General features: G+C 65.6%; 7 protein-coding genes across 7 annotated transcripts; 5 read left to right on the top strand and 2 right to left on the bottom strand.

Moving 5' to 3' along the window:
* Nucleotides 1–159: 159 nt before the first annotated feature.
* Nucleotides 160–814, top strand: CHLNCDRAFT_13602 (hypothetical protein; the record flags this gene model as incomplete). Its single annotated transcript, XM_005847314.1, has 3 exons — nucleotides 160–238; nucleotides 349–508; nucleotides 667–814. Coding segments are annotated over 3 exons (387 nt in total), but the record flags the coding sequence as incomplete, so codon positions are not given.
* A 482-nt stretch (nucleotides 815–1,296) lies between these two features.
* On the bottom strand, nucleotides 1,297–3,052 carry CHLNCDRAFT_52450 (hypothetical protein; the record flags this gene model as incomplete). The annotated part of the gene is made up of 7 exons (XM_005847170.1): nucleotides 1,297–1,587; nucleotides 1,739–1,927; nucleotides 2,064–2,208; nucleotides 2,337–2,434; nucleotides 2,551–2,628; nucleotides 2,790–2,918; nucleotides 3,023–3,052. 7 exons carry the CDS (start codon nucleotides 3,050–3,052, stop codon nucleotides 1,297–1,299), a joined length of 960 nt encoding a protein of 319 aa, XP_005847232.1.
* A 517-nt stretch (nucleotides 3,053–3,569) lies between these two features.
* CHLNCDRAFT_134191 (hypothetical protein) lies at nucleotides 3,570–5,024 on the top strand (the record flags this gene model as incomplete). Its single annotated transcript, XM_005847313.1, has 6 exons — nucleotides 3,570–3,674; nucleotides 3,890–3,952; nucleotides 4,060–4,181; nucleotides 4,293–4,387; nucleotides 4,554–4,690; nucleotides 4,878–5,024. 6 exons carry the CDS (start codon nucleotides 3,570–3,572, stop codon nucleotides 5,022–5,024), a joined length of 669 nt encoding a protein of 222 aa, XP_005847375.1.
* A 159-nt stretch (nucleotides 5,025–5,183) lies between these two features.
* Nucleotides 5,184–6,078, top strand: CHLNCDRAFT_35514 (hypothetical protein; the record flags this gene model as incomplete). The annotated part of the gene is made up of 2 exons (XM_005847312.1): nucleotides 5,184–5,703; nucleotides 5,815–6,078. Exons 1-2 carry the CDS (start codon nucleotides 5,335–5,337, stop codon nucleotides 6,076–6,078), a joined length of 633 nt encoding a protein of 210 aa, XP_005847374.1. The 5' UTR covers nucleotides 5,184–5,334.
* A 316-nt stretch (nucleotides 6,079–6,394) lies between these two features.
* CHLNCDRAFT_57920 (hypothetical protein) lies at nucleotides 6,395–8,625 on the bottom strand (the record flags this gene model as incomplete). Its single annotated transcript, XM_005847169.1, has 7 exons — nucleotides 8,110–8,625; nucleotides 7,806–7,946; nucleotides 7,491–7,629; nucleotides 7,191–7,300; nucleotides 6,955–7,041; nucleotides 6,682–6,841; nucleotides 6,395–6,528 (listed from the first exon to the last, which is right to left on the bottom strand). The coding sequence occupies exons 1-7, from the start codon at nucleotides 8,479–8,481 to the stop codon at nucleotides 6,395–6,397; spliced, it is 1,143 nt and encodes a 380-aa protein (XP_005847231.1). The 5' UTR covers nucleotides 8,482–8,625.
* Nucleotides 8,626–9,508: 883 nt separating this feature from the next.
* On the top strand, nucleotides 9,509–10,751 carry CHLNCDRAFT_134188 (hypothetical protein; the record flags this gene model as incomplete). The annotated part of the gene is made up of 5 exons (XM_005847311.1): nucleotides 9,509–9,731; nucleotides 9,852–10,145; nucleotides 10,237–10,283; nucleotides 10,394–10,538; nucleotides 10,624–10,751. The coding sequence occupies 5 exons, from the start codon at nucleotides 9,509–9,511 to the stop codon at nucleotides 10,749–10,751; spliced, it is 837 nt and encodes a 278-aa protein (XP_005847373.1).
* A 574-nt stretch (nucleotides 10,752–11,325) lies between these two features.
* CHLNCDRAFT_23464 (hypothetical protein) lies at nucleotides 11,326–13,565 on the top strand (the record flags this gene model as incomplete). The annotated part of the gene is made up of 7 exons (XM_005847310.1): nucleotides 11,326–11,518; nucleotides 11,724–11,824; nucleotides 12,047–12,183; nucleotides 12,351–12,467; nucleotides 12,638–12,784; nucleotides 12,974–13,100; nucleotides 13,449–13,565. The coding sequence occupies 7 exons, from the start codon at nucleotides 11,326–11,328 to the stop codon at nucleotides 13,563–13,565; spliced, it is 939 nt and encodes a 312-aa protein (XP_005847372.1).
* Between the last annotated feature and the right edge of the window lie 1,832 nt (nucleotides 13,566–15,397).

Genomic DNA, 15,397 nt, shown 5'->3' with positions numbered 1-15,397 from the left:
ACCTAAACGTGTATGACCTCCTCCAACAGTGCGTCTGCTGGCGCGCCGGGCCAGCGGTTGGGAGCTGGGCATCCTGCCCTGGGCAGTTGCCAAAGTGAAGGGCTGCTCCGCTGCGGCGTGCGCCTCCACAGCGCTGCAAACTCGTGCCTTGCTTGCAGGAACGACTGGACCTACTGGTGCGGCGTGGGCGTGTTCCACAGCGGCGTGGAGGTCTACGGCGTCGAGTATGCGTTTGGCGGTGAGCGGGCTGCCTGGTCGGCTGCCGCCAGCCATGTGAGCAGGTCATGGTGAGGCAGGTCCCTGCTCTGCTGCTAACTCGACCCCGCATGCCTGGCTCCCCTTTTGCAGGGCATGAGTTCGATGCTCCAGGCGTGTTTGCCACCAATCCCCGCCACGCGCCGGGCACGGTGGCATGGAGGGAGGCCATCCCCGTGGGGCACTGTGACCTGTCGCCGGCAGAGGTGCACGCGGTGGTGCAGCAGATGGGGGCGCAGTACAGGGGCAACAGGTGCGCCGCATCACCCGCCACGACTGCCTGCCCTTGCCGTGAACTGCGCAGCCCTCCAGCAGCTGCGGTTTGGGGTCGTTGGCGGTGTGGCTGTTTGGTTGCTGGTTGACATGCATCTCTGGTGGTCTGCCCAGCCCTGTGCTGCCCACATTTTGCAGGTACCACCTGCTCCAGATGAACTGCAATCACTTCTCTAGCGACCTTTGCTCGCGGCTGACAGGGCAGGAGGCGCCCAGCTGGATCAACCGCCTCGCCTCCATAGCTGTCTCGCTGCACTGTCTGCTGCCCACGGGGTGGGTGCCGCCGCTGCGGCCGCCCACTGCAGCAGATGCGGCGGCGGCAGCGGCAGCGGCAGAGGAGGAGAGCAGCAGGCTGCTGAACCCGCTGGACCACCCAGGCAGCAGCGATGGGCCGCCGCGGGCATCGCAGCAGCTGATTTCATGACCCTGGCCGGCCTCTTGCCTGTTGACGCTTCTCCTTCCTGCTTGCATGCCTCTTCTGCCCTGCCATCCCTCCTCTTCTGTTTTCTTTCTTTTCTGCTGCTGTTGCTTGCTCCTCTGTCCAGCTAATCCTCCCCTGCTTCTGCGGGTTTGAGGTTTCTGTATCACTACAGGCCTACAGGCCTGCTCTGCCAACAGCTGGAGCCTACTTCTCAACCAATTTGCCGCCTGGCCCTGAGATCGTCTCCCCAACTCTAGCATCTTTCATGCATTGCAACTTGTCACACACGCTCCGTTGTGCAACGACCCAGAACAGGAAAGCGAGGTGGGGAATAGCATGCGCTGCCCTCAGCTGGCGCCCGCAGCTCCCGCTGCCGCCACCTGGCTGCGCTCAAACATGTGCCCAAACACAGCCTGCTCCTTGCGCCGGTCTGCCTGCCGCGTGCGCTCCAGCGCTGCCTGCTGCTCAGCGGCCTCCGGGCTGAGTGGGTCCAGCTGGCGCAGGCGGGCCAGGTCAGCGGCGGCAGCCTCGTAGTCGTGCCGCCCCGTGTGCGCCCGGCTGCGCCTCAGCAGCGCCTTGGTGTTGGCTGGGTCCAGCTCCAGGGCCTTGTCGCAGTAGCCCACGGCACCGCCATACTCCTGCAGGCGCATGGGTGGGCAGGCATGGGGTGGCTGGGTGCCTGCTGCTCTTCTGCTGAGGCAGCAGCAGCCAGCTGATCAGCCAGCAAGCAGCACAGCCCCTTCACTACCACAAACTGGTAACCGCACGGCCATCCCCCCCTTGTGGCACCTGCGTGGCCATGTGTACCGCCGCCAGGTTGAGGTACACAGCCACTTTATTAACCTCCACCTCTGCCTGGTCTGCGCGGCTCAGCCCCTCCACAAACTCCACCACCGCCTTGGCCCGCTCATAGTGGTGCAGCGCCTTTGTGTAGTTTCTGGAGCGGTAGGCCTCGTTGCCCTGCCGCCGCTCCGTCAACTGCAGGCAGGCGCCACGCCGCCAGCTGATCAGGCCACAGCGACCCTACCGTTGAGCCACAAGTGCCAGCAAGCACGCACATGCACGGGATGAGAATTGCAGCGAGTGCCATGGCAAGCCGCCCACCGCCACTCACGTGCTCGTTCAGCGCCCCCACCAGCTGTTCGGTGGGCAGGCGCGCCACCCTGCGCGTCTTGCGCTTGAAGTCCTCGTGCGCCTCGTGAGCGGGGTCGTCCAGCTGCCGGATCATGAAGGTCTCTACGTCGTCCTCGTTCAAAAATCTGCGCAACGGGGAGGCTGGCGGGGGGGGCGTGCATCGGCTTTCCCAGCCTTCACCAGTATGCACCCCGGTACCTGCCAGAGTGAAGTGGGCATTGCACAGCGGCCCAGCGGCTTCTGACACACCCACCCCCCATCCATCAGCCGCTTGGCCTCCCGCAGCATCTCCACCACTCGCGGGTTGTTGGCCCACTTGGAGAAGTCGCCGCTGGGGTCATTTGTGAAGGTCTGCGCCAGACGTGCAGGGCGGGGCAGGGCCAAGCGGCCATGTGTGCAGCAGTAACAGCACCAGGATTAATGCGAAGCAGACTTTTAGCCCCTTTGCAGGAGATCCTGCGGCCCACCTGCACGATGCGGCGCAGCACTCTGTTCTCCAGGAAGGGCGCAATGTTCTTCTGAGCTTCATACTCCGCTTCCAGCACCTGCACCGCTCAATTCGGTACAGCAGCAGCGCACGCAGTCCCTCCTTGCTGGAGATCAGCAGCAGAGCCTGGCCTGCTACCAGATACACCCAATGTAGGACATGGCTGCGCTGCTATGCTAGCCAAACGGCGCTGCTCGCTGTCGCAACAGCGATGCGCACCTTGTCTCGGAACTCGAGCGCCCGCATCTTCTCCTGCAGCTGGAGCGCCTGCCTTGCCTCCTTATGCTGCTGCTTCTCCAGGATGGCGGCATTCTCTGGGCGCTTCAGAAACTCCTTGAAGCTGGCCTCCTGCGTGGTTTGGACAACGTGGGCAGCAGGGCAGCAGGCCTGGTTGGCGGCGGCGGTGACACAGCCTCCTCGCCTCCCGCCACCGTCTCAGCCCGCACACTCACCAGCCCTTTTCCCTGTTCTCCGGCAAACATCCCACCCCCGCCGCCTTCAAACATACTCTTCACGTGGGGCTGCGGTCAAGCGAGGCCGAAGGTGTGAGGGGCGATGATGACGCTGTCAGGGGTCACAAAGATGTTTATGACCTTTCAGGCGGATGAGGCAGCTGCTGGAAGCCCAAAGGCAACCAGCCGCAAGTACGATGTACTGCTGGAACGCGAGCAGCCGCGAGCAAAACCGCTACGAGTGCACCGAGACCCGATCCTCCCTGCATCCTGGATCCACCCTCGCCGGGCTGCTGCAGTGCCCAATACAGCTGTGCACAGCCCCCATCGACCGCCAGTCAACAGGGCCCACCCCTCTAGGTGCGGGCCCCTGCTGCCATCGCTCACTGCAGACTGAAATAAATCAGGAAGACTATCTCCCGCTGAGCCGACGCATGCAAATCAGGCCCTGCCACAGCATTGCGCCGCGTCATGCTCCGCCGCTTCCTCCCCCCACCCCCTCTTCTGCAGGCGCGGTGCGCAGGGTGCCTGATCCACGGCAGCAGCCATGGAGGAGATTATGAAGAAGCGGCAGAAGGAGGCGGAGGCGGCCTACGAGGCGCAGTGGGATGGCGGCAAGGGCTCCCACCACCCCGACTTCGACCCAGAGGCGGTGAGCCGACAGGGGCAGTGTGTCAAGCTGCTTTCTGCTGTGTTGGGGCAGCCGTGCATTGCTGGCACAAGAGACACCTCCCGCTGCCATGCACAGCCAAGAATGCAGAGGGGAGGGGTCACACACAGTGAGCAGCATCCTCCCTGCCCGTGGTGCCCCTCAGTCTTCCTTCAGGCCGGCGCCAGCGCTGAGGCTTTGCCATCCCTTGTGCGTAGGTGGGGGATGACGTGATCAAGGCCTCGCGCGAGACGGAGGAGCTTTACAACGCCATCGTCAAGGTGTGTGGGCGGGGTGGGTAGGTGGGCCCTCTTCCTACCTAGCACAGTAGTGGTCGCCGATGTTCACGGCTCCTGAGCTGCCTGCACCTGCCTTTTCTACCGCGCAGAACGACATCAAGCTGGTGTACAAGAAGATAGAGGAGGGGGCAGACGTGAACTTTGTGTATGGGCGCGCCTACAAGTGCCCGCAGGGCTACACGCCCCTCATGGTGGCCTGCCACCGCGGCAGGTGTGCGGTGGCCGTGTGGTATGCACAACAGCCCCAATGTTCACAATCCGCAGTCATGCACCATGAGGGCTTACGACTCTGCGTCCCGATCCTCCCGTACCGTGCGTGCAGGCTGGAGTGCGCCAAGGCGCTGCTGCGGGCGGGCGCAGACCCCAACTTCATGAACGGTGCCGGCGACCTCACCCTGTTCTGGGGCATCGACGGCGGTGAGCGGTCCTGGGACCTGCTGTTGGTGCAGCAAGCCGTGCAGTGTGGTGGTGGCGTGAAGCTGCCCAGACCAGTACCATGGCTGCCTGCTAGCTCCATGTGCGCCCCCTCGCAACCTGTTCCAGCCTGGCCTGTCTCCACCACCGGCCGCTCTCTGCTACGCAGGCGTTGAGATGATCAAGCTGATGGTGGAGTATGGCGCTGACCTGGACGCCGCCACGCCCAAGGACTGGACGCCGCTGTCGTACAGCAAGGCCAAGGGCAAGTATGGGGCTACCGAGGAGAAGGGCATCTACCCCGAGGTGGGTGAGCCCTGGTGGGCAGCAACTGCTCCACCTCTGGGTGTCACAGGGATGCCCGCCGACACAGTGGCGGGCACCCCGAGGTGCATGGAGTAGGCTGGTGTACATGGCTGTGGATTGGCTGTGCAGCGAGCGGATGGTGCCGCAAGCTGGTGTTTGATTGATGATGGTGCTATGATGTGTGCAGGACGTGCTGCGCTACTATGGCGCCACCAAGTATGGCACCGGGCCCGAGGCGCTGGGCACGCGCTCGCCGCGCGAGTCGTTCAACCCAGAGGCGGAGGCCTTCCTGCGCGAGCGTGGCAGCTACCAGGCCCCGCCAGAACACCCCTGAGCATTGTTGAGCTCACGAGACGCTGCAAGCGGGTGTGGGGCATCACCTGCACCAGGGGTTTGAGCAGGTGGCGGCGGGCGAGCGGTGGCCACAGCGGCCTCAGCGCGCAGCAGGCTATGCCTTTGGCCGGCCCCTGATCCTGCGATGTTTTCTTCTCCTGCATTCCTCAAGTTCACGCCGCTGGCCTCGGGGCCACCCAAACTGTGCACATAAGACATTCGCTTCTGGACGAGCCCAGACTCAACACGCTTGTTTGTAACCCCAGCAGCTTCAAATAGCTTGTTTCAGCGAGACAGAACCAGGGAGAAGCATGCCTGCAGGCGAGCGCTCTGCGCCTGCCGGGCCCAGGGGTTCGCCGGCGGCGGAGCCGTGGCGCGTGGCGTTGAGCGGCCTTCAGCGCAACTGCCAGGCATTTGGCAGCAACCTGTCTCGCCTGCAGCGCACGGTGGCTGTGCAGCTCGGGCAGTTCCGCCCTGCGGCGCAGCCAGCAGTAGCCATGCCGGTGGCAAGCCTGAGCCAAGCAGCAGCAGGCTGGAGCGGCTCTGGCGGCGGGGCGGCGGCCGGCGGCGCCGTCAGCCGCGAGGAGGTTGGGCGTGCTGCCTGGACTTTCCTGCACACCCTGGCCGCTCAGTACCCCGAGAAGCCGTCGCGGCAGCAGCAGCGGGATGCTCGCAACCTGGTAGGTTAGACGTGGTGGCTGAGGGTCCGGCATGCATCTGCGCATGCTTGGCGCCCACCAGTGTAATGGGCACCAGCCACAGGTCTGTGCCATCCTCCCTCCCACACGCAGATGGACATCCTGACCCGCATGTACCCCTGCGGCGAGTGCGCGCGCCACTTCCGCGAGGTGGTGCGGGCCAGCCCGCCCGCCGTGGACAGCCGCGCCGCATTCTCCCTCTGGATGTGCGAGGCCCACAACACCGTCAACCGCCAGCTGGGCAAGCCGGCATTCAATTGTGCGCTGGTGGAGGCTCGGTGGGCAGGCATCGAGTGCGGAGAGGAGGGCGAGGGCGGCGGCAGCGCATGTAGCCTGGAGGTGGGGCGGCGGCGGTAGTACGTGCAAGGGCCTGGTTGGCAGGCCCATTCCACTCCAGAAAACAAACGTCGTTATCTCTCATTTTTTTCTTATGCACTGCCCCACTCCGTGCCTCCTTCACCACTTCTTTGCTGAAATTGATGCAATGATGCAACCTTCGATATAATCATATAATGATGCCGTGACATGTGTGTACAAGCATGTCACCAGGCGCAGCGCATGGCGCACGGTGAGGTAAACAAGGTAGGTGGGTGAAACAAGGATAGGCAGGTGAGTCGGTAAGCAGCACGAGCAGCAAGGAAGTGGCAGCAAGGAACCAAAGCAGCGGCCGAGCTCAATCGTGCTCTTCCCTCTTGGGGCCTGCGTGCTTCATGGGCGGCGGCCGGAACTGCTCGCCCGTCGGTCTCTGGATGTAGCGCCGCTCCTGGTCGCTTTCCTTCATTTTGGGTGGCTTGAGGCCGCCCATGACTGCAGCCGTGCATGGAACAGGGCAGGGACAGCATCATCAGGCAGCACGTCAGCGGTTGAGGGAGTCTCGCAAGCAGCCAGCTGCTGCACAGCCCCCCGACCCGACTGCTGCGCCACCCACCACCAGGCTAGCGTGCCCATGACCGCACCCACCTGTCTTCTGCTTCTTGGTCTTCTTGCCCACAAAGTCGCGCCAGCTGCCCACCCGCTCGTCCCGCGTCTTCTCCCACTGCTTCTCGTGCTGCACCTTGCGCTTGGCCACCTCCTTCTCCTCCTTGTACTCAGCCTTGGCCCGCTCCTCCTCCTCGCCAATCTGGGCCACAGGCAGGGGGAGGGAAGTTGGATGCTGCTAGCAGCCCATGCTGTATGCAGGGCCAGCTCTTCTGCCGACGCGGCTGTCAGGCGCTGCTAGGCAGGGGCACCCACCCGCTTGGTGAGCTTGCGGCGCCGCCACTCTGCGCGCGCCAGCACGTCTCGCGCCTTGACCCTCCAGGCCTCGTGGAACTCGTCCGTCTGCGGCAGCCCAGCACACCGCGGTCGTGCCGAGTTGCTGGCAGGTACCATGCAACAGGGGGACCTGCCAGGCTCCGGTCAAGCATGCACCCGCTCCACTCGCCGTCGCGTGCCAGGTGGCCAGCGCACCCACCCAGCCACCCACCCACCTGCTCGAAGGCAGCCGCCACACCCTCCTTCCCCTCCTCGTTCATCAGGGTTGCCAGCCGCACCGCCGCATCGCCCTTGGCCGCCTTCTTCCACTCCTTCTTCACCTCCTCTGCAGGGCAGGGCCAGCGGGGTGCGCGGCAGGAGGCGGGAGGTGTGGGCGGTGCTTGGCAGGTGGCAGACGACGCCCACGGCGCAGCCAACAGTGCGCCTGCCCTGCCAACAGCATCCGCTGCCGGCTCCCCCAACTCCCACAGGGCACACCCGAGCTGCGCCTGCGTGGCGCCAGCCCATGCACGCACCCTTGGCGTGGTTGAGCAGGAACTCCAGCTTGGCTCGCTTCTCCTCATCCAGCAGCTCCTTCTGTGCGGCGCCAATCACCTCGAATGCATCCTTGGCACGCGGGTGCTTGCACTTGTCGGGGTGCACCATTAGGGACACCTGCAGGCGGGGGGTGGTTGGTGCGAGGGCGGCTCCTCGGGGGCATGTGGTGCGGCTGCATGTTGCTTGGTTGCCAGTGCAGGCAGCCACCAGTGCTGCCGCTCCAAGCTCTGTGCACGCCCAGCTCCCAGCCAGCGTGCTGGGCATGCTGCCGCCACGCGCCCCCACCCACCCACCTTGCGGTACTGTCGCCGCACATCCTCGGGGGTGGCATCGTGGTGCAGGTTGAGCTGCTCATAGGGGTTGAGCTTGAAGGCGCCCAGGATGCGGTTCACCTCGCCCTCCCGCTCCGCATCCTTCAGGTCTGTGTAAAACTCCTGCAGCCGCAGGCCCAGGGCGAGAAGGCGGGAGGCGAGGCTGAGAGCGCAGTGCTGGTAACAGCGCAACAGGTGGCCGGAACAGCAACAGCAGCAAAGCTTCCACAGCAGGCAGCAGGCCTCTGGCCAGCCGGGCCTGCTGGCAGGCCAGCTGACCCCCCACCTTGAGCGCCTCCTCATCGTAAGGTGGGATCTCCAGCGCTGCCGCCTCCTTGGCCTTCTCTGCTGCCTCGCGCTCCCGCTGCGCCACAATCAGCGGGTCCTCATCCTCATCCTCCTCGGGCAGCGGCGGCGGCGCATCCGCCGCTGGCGGCCCAGCGCCTGCGTCTACCGCCTCGCCCGGTCCAGCCCCAGGCAGCGGCGGCGCTCCACTGCTTTCTGCGCCTCCTGCTGGCAGCGCTGGCGCGTCTGGCAGCGGCGGCGGTGGTGCTGCCGCTGCAGCTGCGGCCTCATCAGAGCGCGGCGGTGGCGGAGCTGCCGCCCCGGCATCTGGGAGCGGCGGCTGGGCTGCTGCAGGCGGTTGGGCGTCCGCCATGCTATGCCCGCTGCTGTTGAGCAGGGGCCGTGGGGCTGTGAGAAAGTGAAGTGCGAGATGGCAGGGGCGTTTCAGAGCAGAGCGGGCGTGGAGAGGCAAGCGAGTTGCAGGAGCAGACGTGGCACGGATTAAATAGTCGAGGCGGAGAAACAGCTTGCAAAAACCACGCGCCCCTGTACAACTGTTCTGCTAGAGCGTTCTTCGGCAACGGAGCCCTTTTTCTCATTCGTCATCGCCCATACCGCTGATACCATCGATTGGAGCCCAGTCGGGGACCTCTTCAGCAGTCAGCACTCACCCACCCAGAGCTGGATCGGTCCGCCGGCGTGCAAGCAAGCCCCCAACCTTGTCTGGAGGGTCGAGGTGCGTGCTGCAGCTCGTCTGAGAGGCGCTCTAGTCATCCAGTTGGCACCGCTGCAACCCGCTCCGTGCCGCCCTGCCTCCGCCGCCGCCAGTTGCTTTCACAGTGCGCACCCTGTGCCTGTCTGGCTGCGGCTTCCTGCCCTATCTCTGCTTATCAGACCCAGGAAGCATCCACAATTGACAGCTTGCAGGGTTCTGGGTGCTGCGGGCACTGCAGGTAACGGAAAAGCTGCGGCTGTTGCCAGCTGGCACTGTCCTCTCCTAAAAAGGCACGCGACACGGCCAATGTGCTTTTTACCGTGGCGGCATGCAGCAGGATAGACCAGCACGTGATGCGCCGGTCTTGCTGGAGCCAGCGTGCAAGCCCCTCGTCGACAGCTCTGACGATTTTGAGGAGAGCGTGCCGTCGCGGCGCAGCGGCGCCAGCGCTGGCAATGCAGAACTCACCAGGCAACGTACTGGTACGGCACAAACCCCAGCTGCAGCAAAGCAGCAGCCAGCAAAGCAACCCAACGGGCAGAAGCGGCAGGCAGCAGACGCTGCTGCAAGCACTGGCCAACAGGCTTCTGCCAAGAAGCCGTGGCCGGCGCCTGCTGGCAAGCCGCAACGGCCGCGGGGCCCACCGCAGCAGCAGCGGCAGCAAAAGCAGCAGCACAAACCCGCCATGGCAGCACCTGGCAGTAGCAGCGATGAGGATGAGTTTGTCGCTGGCAGCTTGAAGCCGTGGCTGGCGCCGCCTCCGCCGCCCAAGCTTGCCCCGCCTGCGCCAACGGGCGGCAAGAAGCAGGCTGCAGCAGGGGCCAAGGGTGGTGCGGCTGGTGCGGCAGCTGCGATGGATGGCGGTGGCGAGTTTGGTTCTCGTGTGTCTCTCATCCGCCTGGATCAGGGTGACCCTGCCCGCTGGCCTGGCTGGCAGGCCTCGGCGGCAGGCATCCGGAGCGTGGCACCCTACTGCCCTGCTGCTGTCAGTGGCGCAGGCAGCAGGCCCTGCTGCTGCAGTGGCGCAGGCAGCAGCCCTGGCAGCACCTCGGATACCAGCGGCGGCAGCGTGGTCCACACCAGTGACTTTCTGGGCTACTCCTTGTCGCAGCTGGGCACTGGCTTCCTGGGTGTGCTCATCAACCATGCAGGCTTGTCTGGGGCCAACACCAGCGGCAGCACGCTGACGTTTGACATGCTGTGCAGCCAGCTGCAGCTGGATCGCCGCGTCATGAGCAGCGGCCTGCTGTTCCTCTGGGCTGCCAAGGGGCAGACGTCGCAGGCGGTGCGGTTTATGGCCAAGCAGGGCTTCAAATATGTGGGTGAGTGGCCGGCTGCCGCCGCTTCCACTGCACTGGCTGCATTCTGCATTTACTGCTCTAAATCTGTTGACTTCTTCATTGCTGGGTCCAGAGAACCTCACGTGGCTCATACTGGGGCCCAACAACAAGCCAGTGGAGGTGAGAGGCAGGCGTGCTGTTGCAGCAAGGTCGGGCTCCGGCCTGGTTGCTTTTCACACCTGGAGCACGAGTTGCTGCCAACTCTTCCACGTCTGCCGTCCTGCTGTCAGGAGGCGTCGCCGCTGTTCCGCCGCTCCCACCTCACGCTGCTGATGGGGCGGCGCGGCGACGAGCGCAGCGAGCATCTGGAGCTGCGCCACCAACGCAGCCCCGACGTCATCGTCAGCCCTGCGTCCTGCCAGTGCCCAGAAGCAGGTGGGCACGCCATGTGCCAGATGCTTGTCAGCGGTCTCACAGCCTGCACCTGAGTGTTGCAGTGCCCTGGCTCTCTCCGATGCAGTGTATGCCATGATAGAAACGCTGCTGCCCGAAGCTTGCACGGCCACGACGCCACGCCTGCTGGAGCTCGACATGCACGGTGGCCAGTGCAGCGCTCGCCGGGGCTGGGTCAGGCTGGTGGCGGACTGAATGAACGTTCAGTACTCGTCGTCACAGAAAGCAATGCACAACAATTTTGTCTATCCCCACCAATTCTGGTTCTTCTTTCTGCGCGGTGCCTGGTCGTGCCACCCGCCCCCGCCACCTCGGCGGCGGCGCTGGATGCTCTCCAGCCCATTCTTCGCTTCTTCTATATTCAATCGCTCTGCTCTCCTGCTACATTGTTCCCACTGCACACAGCTGGCTGGCGGCACTGCATGAGCAGTGAGGCTGGGAGCTGAGAAACCCTCTTTTCAAGCGCTTTTATAAGCAGCAAGCAGCCATGTCTGGCCTGCGAGCCGCGGGAGGCGTGGCGAAGAGGTCGGCCAAAAAGGCGGCGGGCGGGTTCTCAGGTGCGCTTGCCCTCCTGCACACTGCATCTCCCCTTCCTGCGTTACCTGCAGTGCCACAGCTGCGGTCTGAGCAGGGCTCCGCGGCGCAGCGTGTGCCGCCGCATATGCGCCTGCCGCCGCTGCCTGCCGCCTGCCGCCGCCGGTGGCTGGCGCTGCCAAAGGGCGGGTGCAGTGCAGCTGGGGGAGTGATCTCAGCGTGGCCCACCCCGCCCATGGCGCATGCTCTTTCAGCGCGTGGTCGTGGTGCTGCCCGCTGCCACCCACCGCTGGTGCTTGCCTGCCCCGCAGGCATCGAGTTCCACAAGAGCAAGGGCCAGCACATTCTGAAAAACCCGCTGGTGGTGCAGTCTATCGTGGACAAGGCGGGCATCAAGTCCACAGACGTGGTGCTGGAGATTGGCCCCGGTGAGCCCGAGTCTGCCTGCCAGCAATGAGCTGCTAGGAAGGGGACGAACCCTGTGACCAGGCTCCTCCCGTGCACAATGCGCACGTGCGCAATGCGAGGGCCCAGCGATGGTGGACAGGCTCCTGCCAATGAATGCTGGGCACCCCCCTGCCACTGACGCGTGGCCTGCCCTGCCCTGCTACCCCCGCTCCCCCTCCCCCGCAGGTACGGGCAACCTGACCATGAAGCTGCTGGAGCGGGCCAAGAAGGTGATTGCTGTGGAGCTAGACCCCAGGATGGTGCTGGAGCTGACGCGGCGGGTGCAGGTGCGGGCGCTGGGGACGCGCGGTCGGCATCATGCCAGCTGGCGGGCGCACGGGCGGGGACAAGCCTGCGGGGAGAAGCCGGCCACGCCATCTGTCCCGGACGGCTGCCAGCCCCGGGCCCTGCTCTGCTGCCACCCTATGCTCTCAGCCTGCAGCTAAGCGGTGTGTCACGCTGCCGCCCACCTGGGTGTCTGCTTGCCCGGCCCGGTGTGCCTGGTGCAGGGCACTCCCTACCAGAATCAGCTGCAGATCATCCACGGCGACGTGATGAAGGTGCAGCTGCCCTACTTTGACATCTGCGTGGCAAACATCCCCTACCAAATCTCCTCCCCCCTCACATTCAAGCTGCTGGCGCACAGGTGGGGCGGGCGCCCATCCATGCTGCCTGGCGTGGGTGATGTATCTGATGGGGTTGGTCCAGGAGGGAGGGGGTGGCGCTGGCCAGGCAGCCGGCTGCCGCGCTTTCCCGCCGTGGGCGGCGCCAGCGCTGCCACACCCCGCCCATCCTGCCCCGCCCCGCCCCCAGGCCCTGCTTCCGCGCCGCGGTCATCATGTACCAGCACGAGTTTGCCATGCGCCTGGTGGCCAAGCCCGGCGACCCCGCCTACTCGCGCCTGGCCGTCAACACGCAGCTGCTGGCCAGGTGGGTGGCAGCGCGGGGGCGGGGGCGGCCCTCCCCCTCTGCCAGCCAGCCAGCCAGCGGCTGCCGCGTGCCCGCCCGCCTCGCCTGCCTCTGCCTGCCTGCCAGCCCGGCCCCGCACGCCCCACCTGCCCTTCCAGGTGGCTCCCCACGCCTCCCCGGGCTGCCTGCAGGGTGAACCACCTGCTCAAGGTGGGCCGGAACAACTTCCGGCCGCCCCCCAAGGTCGACTCCAGCGTGGTTCGCATCGAGCCGCGCAACCCGGCGCCGCCCGTCAACCTGCTGGAGTGGGACGGCCTTGTGCGCCTCTGCTTTGGCAGGTGGGGCACGGCGCGTGCAGCGGGGCGCACAGGCCCGCCTGAGTCGACCGCCCCTGCTCCACTCCCACACGCACGTCTGCGCCTTCTCCCTCTCCCCCACCCGGCCACCGCTCCGCTACCCTGCTCCCCTCCCCTCCACCACTCCGCTCCACTGCCCTGCACTGCCCTCTGCTCCCCCGCGCGCTGCAGGAAGAACAAGACGCTGGGCGCCATCTTCCGCCAGGGCAACACGCTGGCGCTGCTGGAGCAGAACTACGCGGTGGCGCAGGCGCTGCACCGCGCGGCAGACGGCGGCGAGGTGGACCTGGTGGCGGCGGTGAACCGGCTGGCCATGGATGCGGAGCAGGCGGCGGCGGCGGCGGCGGTAGCAGGGGGTGCGTGGGGGCGGAGAGGTGTGGGTGGGAGGTGGGGTTGCTGGTGGTGCTGCGATGCGGCTGGGTAAGGGACTGGATGTGCAGCGTGCGGGTTGCTGCCGCGGCCCGACCGCTGCCTGACCGCCGCCCTGTCGCCTCGCCTCCCGCCTGGTGCAGCAGACGGCGGCGGCAGCGACGACGACATGGAGGAGGACGGGGAGGATGGGGCGGAGGGGCAGCAGGCGGGCGGCGGCGGCGGCGGCAGCGCGCGGCGGCGGCGCGGCAAGGCCAGCGAGGGGTTCAAGGAGCAGGTGGTGGAGGTCCTGTCAGGGTCGGGGTTCCTGGAGCGCCGGTCCGCCAAGATGACGCAGGACGACTTCCTGCAGCTGCTGGCCGTCTTCAACACCGCGGGTATCCACTTTGCGTGAGGGGCGGAGGGGACGCTGCTGCTGCTGGCGATCCCTGCTTTGCTTGTAACGTGAATGCTTCCTGCCATGTTGGCGGTTTACACAGAGTCTCAGGTTCGCCAAACGAGGGCAGGAGCAGAGGCAGGGGGATTGCATCGCACATGCTGCTAGACGGCAGGGGCGGGATCAGGAGAGAGGAGCGGTTCTCGCAGCCAACGGCGGTGGCAGTAGTGGCCAAGGACAGTCAGGGCTCGATGCGGGGGAGGGAAGGAGGGGGTTTGGGGCAGTAGCATACTACTAGGTACAGAACAAATGAAGATGAGGATTCATCATAGGAAAAAGAAATGGCCCGTGGGTCGGGGCAGGTGTCAACAAAAGGAAAACAGGGCAGCGGCCTAATCAAGCGAGTGAACGAGGTTGGGAGGAGTGGTATATAAACACACGCAGGCTGCCGTGGCACTGAACGCAGATGTGTAATGGTGTCTGAAAGGCAAGTTAAGTCGTGAAATTACTCGGCACAGTCCCAAGATGGTAAGGGCGGCATACTCATTTCCAAAGGGTACAGGGAGAGGTGGGGTACGTATATGGCCCTCAAGGAGGGCCGAATGGATTGAATGGGGGGCGCATGTTTGCTGCGCACGCGTTTACTGGGCCCACCCCATCTGGGTCAATGAGCCGTTGGTGGGGCTGGCAGAGAAAGAGCCCATCAGTGCCGCCAGCACTTGGGACGCGGCCGCCATGCCGTGCGCCTGCGCCATCGGCTGCTTCGGCTCCTCCTGACTGGAAGGCATCTGCGCCTGCGCCCACAGCACTGGCGGCTCAGCGGCATTTGCATGTTGTGCTGCCGTTGCGAGCTTCGCTAGGACAGCAAGCAGCTGAGCCTGCTCCTGCACATCTGCTGCTTGAGTCGCTGTGGCGCTGGCCCCAGCGGGCTGCAGTGCAGCCGTGGCAGCGGACTGCTGAGAGGGCGCCGCTTCGTGGACGGCAGGCTTTGGCGAGGGCCCTGCCCAGGCCTGACCTGTGGGCTGCTGGTGCTGGGCCGGCTGCTGGTGCTGGCCCGATGGCTGTGCGCGTGCAAGGCACAGCAGCTGGTGCAGCACGTTGGCAGTAGGGGCAGCTGGGGACTGCGGGTGCTGCTGGGCCGGGGCTGACACTGCGCCCTGCAGCAGCAGCGTCAGCTGTGCAGCAAACGCTGGGGCCCCCGCCGCCGCAGACGGCGGGAGCATGCCGGCAATGCTTTCCAGGACCGCAGGAGGGCCCCGTGCAGGTGCTGCCGGCTGGGCGAGGCGCTGCAACAGCTCTACAATGGTGATGTGCTGCTGCTGCAGGGCCTGCTGCTGCTGCTGCTGCTGCTGCAGGTGCGCCGCAAACTGCTGCAGGTTGGCGGGCAGCAGGTGGCCAGCGCCCGCCTCTGCCGCCGCCTGCTGGGAGCTCGCCAGGGCCTGCAGCAGCTGGCCCAGCGACTGAGGACCCTGGCCCTGCTGACCCAGCAGCTGCCGCTGCACAGCCATGCCACTGCTGCCGCCAGATGGGCTATTCAAAGTGGCCTCACCGAAGCCGGCCCCCTGCATCAAGCCCTGCGGCTGGGCCGTATTGGCTGCAGCGGCGGCGGCTACGAACGCCGCCTGATTGGGCAGCTGTGGTGGCTGTTGCTGGAACTGAAACTGGTGCTGCATCTGGTCGTACTGCTGCGGCAGCAGCGGCAACAGCTGGCCATTCTGCTGCACAAACTTGGCGGCGCTGCTGCGGAAGGGCCAGCGCATAATGCCCAGCTTGCGGCAGACATGCACGGGGGGGGGGGGGGGGGGGGGGAAAGGGGGAAAAAAGGGGCCGGGGAAATTTTAAAAAACCCA

The sequence above is a fragment of the Chlorella variabilis genome, assembly GCF_000147415.1.
Source record: "Chlorella variabilis unplaced genomic scaffold CHLNCscaffold_11, whole genome shotgun sequence".
Taxonomy (NCBI): Eukaryota; Viridiplantae; Chlorophyta; class Trebouxiophyceae; order Chlorellales; family Chlorellaceae; genus Chlorella; species Chlorella variabilis.
The sequence above is the reverse complement of the archived record's forward strand: the minus strand, read 5'-3'. Positions and strand labels throughout refer to the sequence as shown.